The sequence below is a fragment of the Rhinolophus hipposideros genome, assembly GCF_964194185.1.
Source record: "Rhinolophus hipposideros genome assembly, chromosome: 20".
In the NCBI taxonomy this organism is placed as follows: domain Eukaryota; kingdom Metazoa; phylum Chordata; class Mammalia; order Chiroptera; family Rhinolophidae; genus Rhinolophus; species Rhinolophus hipposideros.
The window spans coordinates 36049025-36060238 of NC_138066.1; the positions used below are offsets into that span (position 1 = coordinate 36049025).

Consider the following 11214-nt stretch of genomic DNA (forward strand, 5'->3'; position numbering starts at 1 on the left):
GCCTGACCCTCTTCCTCACGGTCTGCCTGATGTCAACAGATCCCTGGAGCCTGAACAGATCCACTTCAGAGCCTCAACCTCTCAGCCAGGATGAAGTAGGACTTATTTGCCTTTAATTGGCCTCAGTTCTTGGCAGCTAAGCTATAAACCACAGGGGCAAGACCATACCCACCCAAGGGCAGAGTTGTACCAGGAAGCTAGGACTTGCTTCCTTAGCTGGCAAGAGACCGGCCCCAGGCAAGCCAGGTTGAGGGGTGTGCGGGAGGTCTGGGTCACACCCGGGTCCTATTCCAGGCTCTGGGCCCAAGTATGGGCTGGTGGACATAAGGGATTTATGTGGAATGGATGAATGTGTTAGTACCTGCATGTTAGTGCCTGCACATTCTCCAGCCTTGCTCTGAGCAGGATGCCGCCCCCATTACTCAGGCTCTGACCCCAGAGCCCCCGTTTCTCCTTCTGTCAAGTGGAGAAATGTGTCAGGGGATCCCAGTCCTAGGCCTTCACATGGAGCAAGACTAAAAGGTACTGAGCACAGTGGTGTCAATCCTAGGAGATGGGGTGCAGGATTGGCACTGTGGGTTAAGAATCAGGAAAGCTAGATTCTGGTCCTGACTCTGCCATGTAATTGCTGTGTGGCCTTAGACAATTACTTAACCTCTCTGAGCCTATTTCCTGCTCTCGTACTTAACTACCCGTTAGGTCGTTTTAATTGAATGGCATATAATAGATACTCTGTAAACATTAATTTCATACAAACAAACACCAACCCTTGCAGGAATACAGTGGAAAGAAAACTAATCTGAAAGCAAAAACCAGTTTCAAATCCCACCTCTACCATATTAGAACAGTTATATATACAACCAACCACTTCACCTCTCCGAGCTTTAGTTTACTCCACGTAAACGAGAGCAATGCTTATTTCATAAACTTGTTTTAAGGAACAGTTTAGATAAATGAAAGTTTCTGCAAGGAGGAATTACCATAACAATCAGTTTGTGCGTACCATCTCTTCACTTTCCTAGGACAGGGTGGACTCTGGTCCAAATAAAATCTAAACACGGCCAAGTCCTGGTCCATTTCCATGGGCTGAAATAACAAACTCGATGTCCTTCGTGCCTTGGGCCATTAAGTTTTATTGGCAGGTTAGGGGAAGAGCCAGAGGTAAAGGTCCCTCCCCTCTCATGCCCCTACCCAGGGGCAACCCTCTGCTGAACGGCAGGAAGCCCAGGAGGCTGCTGGATTCAGGCGGTCTTGGTGGTAGGCAGGTTGTTGTAATAGGCCTCCTGGCCCTCCAGCAGGCTGCGGTAGGTGGCAATCTCCTGCTCCAACCGCGACTTGATGTCCAGGAGCTGCCGGTACTCCAGGTTCTGCCGCTCAGTGTCAGCACGCACGTCACTCAGCTGGGCTTCAATACTGCTGATCAGAGCCTGGATCTCTGTCAGCTTGGCTCCATAGCGAGCCTCCGTTTCCGCCAACGTGCCTTCCAGAGTAGCTTTCTGAGGGCAGGGAGAGTGAAGACGAATTAGCAGAGCCTGGTTCCCAGGAAGGGCATGTACAGAGCCACCGCCCAAGGCTACAAGGACAGGACTGTGTATCCCACAGGGTGGAGGGCACATACCGTGCTGAGCTGAGTCTGCAGCTCGATCTCCAGACCTTGGAGAGTACGCCTCAGGTCGGTGACCTCTGTCTCGCTCATCTTCAGCTGCTCAGTGTGGCCAGCGACCTCCCGGTCCAGCTCCTCAGTCTGCAATAAGAGGTGGAGGAAATAAGTACTGAGGCAGACCTTCGCCTGGGAACATCAAGCCCTCTCTCCTTGCCACCTCCCAAAGGGCACCTGCTTCTCCCTTCATACCTGGCTGATGAACCAGGCTTCAGCATCCTTCCGGTTCTTCTCAGCCATGACTTCATATTGGCTTCTCATGTCGCTCAGGATCGTGGCTAGGTCAATGCCTGGAGCAGAATCCACCTCCACACTGACCTGGCCACCCAACTGGCCCTTGAGAGCACTGACTTCCTGGAAAGATACAGCAGAGATGGGCATGTCAGGGCCCAGAGCCTGCTGAGCCTGGGCCAGGTCACTCCCCCATCCCTCAGGCCAAACGGGGCTGGTTTTCAGGTGTAGATCTAGGATCTGGCACTGGGGGACACACTGGGTCACCACCATGCCATGCCCATGAGCCATGCTCCACACTCAGGGCCATGCAGAGGGTATAGCAAGTGTGGCCATGGTCAGACGCAACGGGATACAATAGTATCGTCAGCCCTGGGAAACTGGGGTGGCCCAGCTGGAAACCCACCTCCTCATGGTTCTTCCGGAGGTAGGCCAGCTCTTCCTTCAGGCCTTCGATCTGCATCTCCAGGTCAGCTCTGGCCAGGGTCAGCTCGTCCAGCACCCTGCGCAGGCCATTGATGTCGGCCTCCACGCTCATGCGCAGGGCCTGCTCCGTCTCGAACCTTTCAGAGGAAATAGTTACAGTCAGGCCAGCATTTCCTCTGTACCTCTGAAGAGTTCCCCACCTCCAAAGGGTTCTGGAGATCATGGGGGTGCTTCAGACCAGCTGTGGTGAAGGAGGGGAGAGTCTAGTCCGCTGACTGCACCAAGTTCCAAAAGGGCCTGGGATTGCCTCCCCGGCCCCGCTCTGGCTTATGCAGCCTACCAGAGCAGAGACACTCACTTGGTGCGGAAGTCATCCGCAGCCAGACGGGCATTGTCGATCTGCAGGACAATCCTGGAGTTCTCAATGGTGGCACCAAGTATCTGGAAAGCAGAAGGTTGGCACCAGTTTAGCACACTGGCACTGCCCTCCCACTTTCTTTCCAGAGAGTAGGGAGCAAATGAGAACCCCCTGCTCCCTAGAGACAAGCCCCAGCCACCCCTCAGCTGCCCACAGGCCTGCTCTGTGAGAGGCCTTGTAATGAGTCCCCGCCCAGGCACTGAAGCAGTGGTTTCTCACCACTACCCAGGAGGCTGAACCAGGGGGTACCAGATAAGTGGGGGAGGGCAGGCAGGTAAGCCTGGGAAGAAAGTCTCTGAGACCTGTGCGCAGGGAAATTGTAAATGGTCTCAAGGGATCGCCAAATCATATGCAGGGAAGTGTAGGGGTTAACACCTGTCTGTACCCCCCCTCCACTCAAATTATTCTGCCTTCAGGGAAAGGAAGTCTGTTTGTTGAGGCACCTTGTACCTCATTTTTTATGCCAGGTCAGTGGGTATACCTATTTCACAGTGGAGCTAAATGAAGTTCAGGATTCCTCATCCAAGTTCACCTCCAATCTAAGGTCCCTCTGACTTGCAGGGCATGTTCACACCATTGATTAAGCTACTTGGATTCCGCATTTTTCAAAGAGAGGGTTTTGATGCATTAGTCATTGCAGGTGGGGGGGGTGATTTGCATAGCTTTTATGTGAAACAGACCTACAGAGGGTTTCAAGAAACTTTGACCATTGCGTGTGGGTATGAGAAAGAGGATGTAAAGGGATACATCGTAAAATGTATTTCCTACTGTAGGTCACGATTTTACAAGTATGAAAGCACTGTGCGTCTCTAGCCCACTCTCCTTGTCTGCGGTATGATTTATACCCCCAGTACCCCGCACCATGCCAGGCACATGATGACCCTGGGCGGTGTTGTGGGGAGACTGATCATGTGGGGCCATTAAATGTCCCACTGGCTTTTATACTTGTCTTCAGAACCGAGCTCCAATCTCCTCGCTGTGGGTGGAGGCCAAGCCCCACCCTGCAGGCTCCGCAGGGCCCTCGTAAGAGTCTGTGGCTTGGACCCCCATCTCCAGAGATCTCCACAAGCAAAGGACGCTCGGGACTTCCGCATCTGGGGGCCACAGCATATGTCCCTCCTTAACCCGCCAGGACCACAGCTGGCCTCTCCCACTTTTCCTAGAACTTCTCTCAAGTCCCAGGTAGCCCTGAGAAAGAGGGGCTTAAGCCTGAGCGTGATGGAAACCAGACCTGCCCCGCCAGAGAAGAGGAATGCAGAGCGCCCCACACCGGGGGCAGCAGCGGCAGGGCTGGCCCAGGGTGGACCAGATTCCTCCCAGGCCAAACGCTTCATTTCCCTGCCGCGACTGCGACGCCGACCGTGGCCCCCAGCCTAGACCGCATGGCCGCCCTCAGCCGGGTCCCACCTCCTCCCCCTCGGCCGGACCCTTTCCCAGGCCACCTCACCTTCCAACCCCGCCCCCACGGCATGCCACACCCACTTACCCCGCCCCGGGTCCCCCCCCCCCGCCCCGGGTCCCCCCCCCACTTACCCCGCCCCGGGTCCCCCCCCCCCGCCCCGGGTCCCCCCCCCACTTACCCCGCCCCGGGTCCCCCCCCCCACCCCGGGTCCCCCCCCCACTTACCCCGCCCCGGGTCTCCCCCCCCACCCCCCCACCCCGGGTCTCCCCCCCCACCCCTACCCCGGCCCGCCTCCACTGCCTCCCCCTTTGTCCTGCTGCCGCGCACCTGCCCGGGTCTCCGCCCCGCCTGACGGCCTCCCTCCCACGTCCTAACGGGCTCGCTCCCGCCCCGCAGGGAGGGTCCCGGGCGCCTGCCGCGCCCATCTCCCGTCTAGGCGGGCCCGCGGGGCTAGGTTTCGCGGCCCGCGCACTTTCCGCTCCAGGCCACTGCCCACCTTGTCCCGCAGCTCCTCGATGGTCTTGTAGTAGTGGCTGTAGTCTCGCGCGGGGCCGGGGCCCTGTTTCTGGTACCAGTCACGGATCTTCATCTCCAGGTCACCGTTAGCCGCCTCCAGGGCGCGCACCTTGTCCAGGTAGGAGGCCAGGCGGTCGTTGAGGTTCTGCATGGTGATCTTCTCGTTGCCCACCAGCAGCCCGTCGGACCCGGCCAGGGCGCCCATATAGCCGCCACCGTAGCCCCCGGAGGAGGACGACGTCACGAAGCGGGCGGAGGACACCGACACGCCGCGTCCACCCGAGCCCCCGTGGATGCTGGGCGCACGGAAGGCGCCTCCCGCCCCGAAGCGCACGGTGCCGCCGCCCAGACCCCCGAAGGACGACGAGGCAGACGACTGGCGAAAGCTGTAGGAAGTCATGGCGAAGGAGGGCGCTGCAAAACTGGCCGGTGGCGTTGCGGTCGGCTGGAGGAATGACGAGGCCCTCACCTGGAGCCTTTTATGCCCGGGGTGGGCGGGGGAGTAGGAGGGGGAGAGGGGTTGGTGTAGGGGCGGATAGCTGAGCCCCGAGGAATTTGCAGGCTCCGGAGTGCAAATACAGGTACTTTCCCCATTGGTCAGTTCCTGGCGGCTCTGCCTCCAACTGTCCCCTCCCAGAGGCCAGAGGCTACAGCCCTTCGAAGTGCTGCCCCACCCAGCCCCCTCCGGAGCTCTGACCAATCATTTCCTACCGCACTGGTTCCCATCTTCACCCCGTCACACACATATCTAGATAACCCCTTCCCAGTTCACATTCTGGCCCTCCCTCATTAAGTTTGACACCCCCCAGCGATTAGGGTCCTCCTGAGAGTATACTCTGCTCTGTCCTTCCACAGCGATCACTTACTCAGAATCTCCCTTTAGAATCATGTTCTGAGCTCCTTCCTTTTGGTCATTTGTAATCATAATTAACGCTCCAAAGTACCATTCACCAGATTTCTACACCCCATGGAGAATTGCAGCACCCTAAAGCCCAGCCCTTGGGATCACCCCCACCCTGACTCTCCCTCAGTCCCCCAGATGAAGGTGCTCTGAGCTGCACTCTCACTGGGCTGAGACAAAGCTGCCCCACCCTGCTGTGTCCGGGACAAAGCCACAAGGTGACAATAGGCTCCTAGGAACAGCTGCTGGGAGTGGTTCTGCAGCTGGACTGTAAAGGGCACCTTCACAACCTCATAACCTGGGGGCTGGACACCCCCCCCCAGCTGTGGACTCTCACCACCCACCCACCCCCAGGACAACCCCCAACCCTTCAGCCCCAACAACATGCATTCATTCAGAGGTTTCGTGATGAGGAATCTGAGCCAGAGGAAGACAAATAACTTGTCCAGGAGACATTTAGCATCTGCCATCCAGAGACAAAAATGGGATGGAATCCCTCCCTCGTTGTGAGCATTTGAAGGATGTCAGAGGCTGAATCCTTGGGCCTAACAGTCCTGTCCAACTACATGGATGAATGAATGAATGAGATCTGCAAAGGTGCCCATAAACAATGTGAAGAGTTGATAATAGAGAAAGGAGCCCCTCCTCTCCACACACAGCCCCAGACCTATTCTTCACGCAGCTCAGCAATTCCACCCACCTTTTTGATTGCTCTGGAGAGCCAGATCCCCTGCCAGACGCCGCAGGGCACTAACACTTCAGCCCACTTACTGTCCCCAGGGACCTCACCCTTCCTCAGAATTGTTCCCATAGTTCCTTCCGTCCTTAAGTCAGAGCAATGACAGAGGCCCTATGACCTTTTGAGAGGGTGTTAGAGAGATTGGCCAGTCACCGCCCCATCTCTGGGCTGCAGTCTCCCCCAGGAAATCTCAGCCCTTCTCTCTGCATATTATCATCTGGGTCACCTGTGGCTAAATAAAGACTTGTCCCTAGCCTCTGAAACAGTCCCCAGTAAGCTGTCATCATCTACCAATTTATCCAGGAGCAGGGACAGGAAACCCCACACACACCTCTAACACCTCAGGAGCACCCCTGAGCCACTAGGAAGGCCAGCCTGAGGCTGTTTAAGCTAGTGAACCAGACCTGCCAGTGGGCTGGGCCCCAATGGGGAAGAAGGAATAAGGCAGCCATGAAAGCAGGGTGTGGCTGGGCCTTCTTTAAATGTTGTAGCCTGTAGCCACCAGGTCTGGTCAGACGTGAGTCACTCTTTATTTGACCCTGTGGAACAGGTGTTCCTCGTGGGGGAAGGGCAGACAGGCCAGATAGTTGCTATGTACATTAAGCCCCAGCTCTTGCCTGATAGAAGGGTCTGAAAAGGGACTTTGTATTAGGAAACAAAGAACAGGACCAACAATTCTCCCCCAAAGATTAAAAGATTATGAGTTCCCTAAACTTCAGAGGAGCTTGGAATCCCAGACCCTACCACAAAAGGCCATAATCATAAGAACAATTGATAGTAATATAGTACCTTTAACAAAGACTTTTCAGATCTCATTGGATCTGCACAGCAGCCCAATGGAAATGGTATTCTTATCCCCATTTTACAGATGAAGAAGCAGGTCCGAGGGGGACAGTGACAGAAAATGTCAGATTCTGTCTTCCAGCCTCTTGACCTTCAGCCCTATGGCCTGGGTTCCTGAGAGTGACCAAGGCTTTGCACTCCCTTCCAAGGAAGTCTCAGCTCCAAAACAACTCTTTTGGGTACCTTCCCCCCCAAATCTTATGCCAACTCCAAGGGCAGTCAGCCAAAAATTGAATTACAGGCCTAGTTCAGGGAGAATCCCCTTTCCCTCTTTCTGGCCAGAACAGTGCCTAGCACCCTCCACTATGAGCTGTGCAGCTTTTGACCACTTCTCTGGTACACCAAGCACTCAGGAGAACAATCTGTACAGGTTGCGCTCCCCACAGATGGAACTGAGGGGTTAAGCTGTTGCTCCCATTCAGTAAACAGACTGCCCACAACCAGGCGTCTCTGATCTGCTCCTGGCTGTATGAGGACAGAACGTGACCAGCGGAGCTCCCTTCTCCAGCCTTGGTCTCTGGGCTGGGGGTCCTCAGTCTGCAGGGGAGGAGTACACAAGATCAGGAATGCAGGAATGCCAAGAAGGGAATGTCAGAGCTCAAAAGGATGGAGAGAATCCGGCCCAGCTTTCCCCCAGCTCATTTCTGCAGAGCCCCTGTATCATGAGATCCCTACTGGAAAAGGGGTCCACTGTTAGAGAAGATCAGTAACACTGCTTGTTCTGACTCCCTTTTGGCGATTCACAGTGCACACAGTACCGAAGGCTCTGAAAACCTCAGTCCTTCATTTGTAAAACAGATAATGATAAAATAATAACCTGTTTTGTGGAGTTGTTTCAAGGGTTAAATGAGATGGTGCTTGTAAGGGTTTATCATGGTGCCTGGCCAATGGTAAGCACTGAAACAATGTTATTTATTATATAATGTTATTGTGTAAATAGCATGTTATTATGATAACTATCGCTGATCATTATTACTTTACTTTGTTTAAGCAACATTTCCCAAATATACTGGGCCATGGGTTCTTTTCTCAGGTAATATCTATTAATAATCCATACCCTAAATTTGCCGATTCCTTTTGTTGGATGTTTAGGTTATTACCAGTTTTGCTATTATATGCTGTGCTATGATGACCATCTTTATAGCTTAATTTTTCTTCACACTTTAATATTTACTTTTATATAAAATAAATCTAAAAAAAATGTTTGGTATATAGATGGGGAATTACTGGGGGGGGAAATAATCCACATATTACAGAAAAGCTGATCCAGTTTAAGGAAGCTCAGAGAGGTAAAGTACCTTGCCTGAGGCCAGTGGTAACTGAGACAGAGCTGGGGTTAGTTGCCAACTCCTGATGCCAAGTGCTGTTTGTGCCGCCCCTGGGACCTACACTAGAAGTTTCTTACACTTAGCAAATGCAGATTGCAGTTCCCAGAAGGGAGAGGTTAAACAGAGGGGAGTTTTAACCACTGGAAAGAAGCTGGGAGTGAAAGTCCCAGAACCTGGGTAAAATCAAATGGTGTGCTGATGCTGGTGACATTAGTGACAATAATGGTGACAAAGATGATAATGATGATAGCCAACGTCTACTGTACCAGCCACTATGTCAAACTCGTCATACACAATATCTCAACCAATCCAATAAGCTAAGTATTATCATCCCCATTTTACAGACAAGAAAACAGAGGCTCAAAAGGGTTAATACTGTGACCAAGGTCACACAAGTAAGTAGGGGCCCAGGATTCAAGCCCAAATCTTTAACTCCCTAAAGCCACAGTCCCAAACACTAATGCTGTCCCTCCTCTCACAGGATGGGAGTCAAGGTGCCTTCTTCCACTGGCCTGGAGAAAGCGTCATCCGGTTGGGAAAGGTATAGTGCCACCTGCCAAGGTCCTAACTTATCCTCCCAGCTTGGACACACAATTGTTTATTTGGTCAGTCAGTCAAGCAAGGCTCAAAGTTCAACGTAGCAGAGGAGACAGACTCAAGCATGTGAACAGAGCACAATCCATAAGCTGGAGGAGAGAAAGGTAAAAGTATGCAAGACTTCATGAACTTGCCTGCCGTGTAAAGTGGTAACCCTTACCTGATACCATCCCCTTCCGTCAGCACCAGATGCTCAAGGCAATTTTGCACTCGCTCCTTCATTCAAGGAACATGTCCCAAGCCCTGCCCCGGTTTGCCAGGCATGGTGCTAGGTGCTGGGATACAAAAGTAAATACAAGCTCTTCCTGCCTCTAAGAAGCTGACGTTCTGGCAGGAGCCTGTAGAGATGTATTAGTTCTGATGAAATGTGGTAGACTGAATACCCACATTAATTTTTGCTCCTTCCAAAAAACCCTGTTAAGCTGCACGTTAAGGAATATTCAAAGAGAATAAAAGAAAAGACAACAGAAGATGAGAAATGTCCACAAAAATTTTTAAAGCTCAAAACTGTCGCTAACAGTAGAGAGGAAGCTGAGCCCTACGGAGGGGCAGAGAAGGGAAATGCAGGAGGCCCACAAAAAGCAAACAGATTCTCCACATAAACCCCAGAAGCTCAGGAATTGGGGCACCAGCGACCCTTCTAGGAAAAGTGGAAGATGGGGTTGTGAACATGGCTAGCTGGAAGTTTCTATAAACAGTACCAAGTTCCCTCCCAGACCCAGGCAAGGCAGCCAGAGAAGACTGGAGATTCCCTCTTACCCATTAGATTGCCAAAATTACAAAGTCTGACAATATCAAGTGCTGGGGAAGCTATGGTTAAATGAACACTCTCCAACATGTTGATGGGAAATAGGTGGAAGCGGCCACGTGGCAAAGCAATTCGGCAGTGTCTTCCATAAAAAAATGGACGCACACTACAAGCTCCAGTTCCACTCTTTCATATATATCCCAAAGAACCCCTTACACATATATTCAGGGAGGTGTACACAAGGAGGTTTTGTGAAGCATTGTTTGTAATAGTGGAAAGACAGAAACAACCACTGGCAGAGGGAGAGTCGAGTAAACTATGTAACATCCACATCATGCAAGAAGAAATCAAACAGAATGAGTGATATCAATGTACAGTGCCGTGAAAACCCTAAAGAACAAGTTGTCAGGTCAAATAAAGCAGCGGGAGAGCAGTACATATAATAAAATAAATTACTGCCCACATACACTTAAAAGATGGCTTATTTCTACAGGTACACATGAATATGCATGTAAGCACGTAAAGAAGGCAGGAAACCTCAGAAAGACAATAGGGATTTCCTTGTAGAGAAGCTGGTTGGAGGATAGTAGGCAAGGGGAACCCAAGCTCATCTAATTTTTACAAGACTGCATTTATGCGTTACTTCTTAATTAAAAATTAATAACTTCTTAAGAAACACAAAATAGTCACAGGGATAGTACAGCATAAGGAATATAGGCAATAATATTGTAACAACAATGTACAGTATCAGATGGGTACTAAACTTTTGGGGGGAGATCCCTTTGCAAGTTATATAAATGTCTCACCACTATGTTGTACACCTGAAACAAATACAACCTTGTATGTCAACCGTAATTGAAAAAAAATTTTTTAATTAAAAAAAATGTCCAAATGATGGACATTTAGAACTGGCTGCATTTAATACAATAAATACCTCTTCCCCTCCCTGCACACACCATCAACATCTTTGGCCCCACTCATACATGCTGACACTCTAGTCTTGAGCTAGGAAGGGAGAGAGGAAATTTTGGAGAGAGGAGTGGCAAATGCAGGAAGAAAAGAGCCCCCCCAAAAAAAGGTTTCTAGGTTCCTGCCCCATCCCTGGGTCCTTTGCACCAATTTTCCCTCTTTATGTAGCAAGAGGGTGAGAAGGGAAGAAAAAGTGGCAGAACTTTTCAGGAGGGATTTTAAAAGAGTCTGGGTGTATGAGGCTCCTTCAGCCCAGTGAATTGGACCTATGGAAAGGGCCTCTCCTGTGGTTCCCCAAGGATCAGAAACTTTAGGAGCATCTGGGGTTGGCCCACTGGCACAGACATGGGTGTTCTCAGGCTCCCCTCCCCCTGGTAGTGCGCATGGGTGGGGTTGGAGCAGGTGGGAGTACGGAGTGTAGCCCATGGGAGTCCAC

At 51.8% G+C, this 11214-nt stretch overlaps 1 protein-coding gene across 3 annotated transcripts; it reads right to left on the minus strand.

Moving 5' to 3' along the window:
• Positions 1 to 870: 870 nt before the first annotated feature.
• Positions 871 to 6329, minus strand: LOC308489015 (keratin, type I cytoskeletal 19). Of its 3 annotated transcripts, XM_081029541.1 has the most exons (7): positions 6255 to 6329; positions 4634 to 5129; positions 2676 to 2758; positions 2298 to 2454; positions 1853 to 2014; positions 1619 to 1744; positions 871 to 1496 (listed from the first exon to the last, which is right to left on the minus strand). In XM_081029541.1, exons 2-7 carry the CDS (start codon positions 5051 to 5053, stop codon positions 1242 to 1244), a joined length of 1203 nt encoding a protein of 400 aa, XP_080885667.1. In that variant the 5' UTR covers positions 5054 to 5129; positions 6255 to 6329; the 3' UTR covers positions 871 to 1241. The 3 variants fall into 3 exon arrangements, with proteins under 3 accessions (XP_080885667.1, XP_080885666.1, XP_080885668.1); XM_081029540.1 differs by lacking the exon at positions 6255 to 6329 and having other exon boundaries at positions 4634 to 5268; XM_081029542.1 differs by lacking the exons at positions 4634 to 5129; positions 6255 to 6329 and adding an exon at positions 3217 to 4152.
• Positions 6330 to 11214: the final 4885 nt, after the last annotated feature.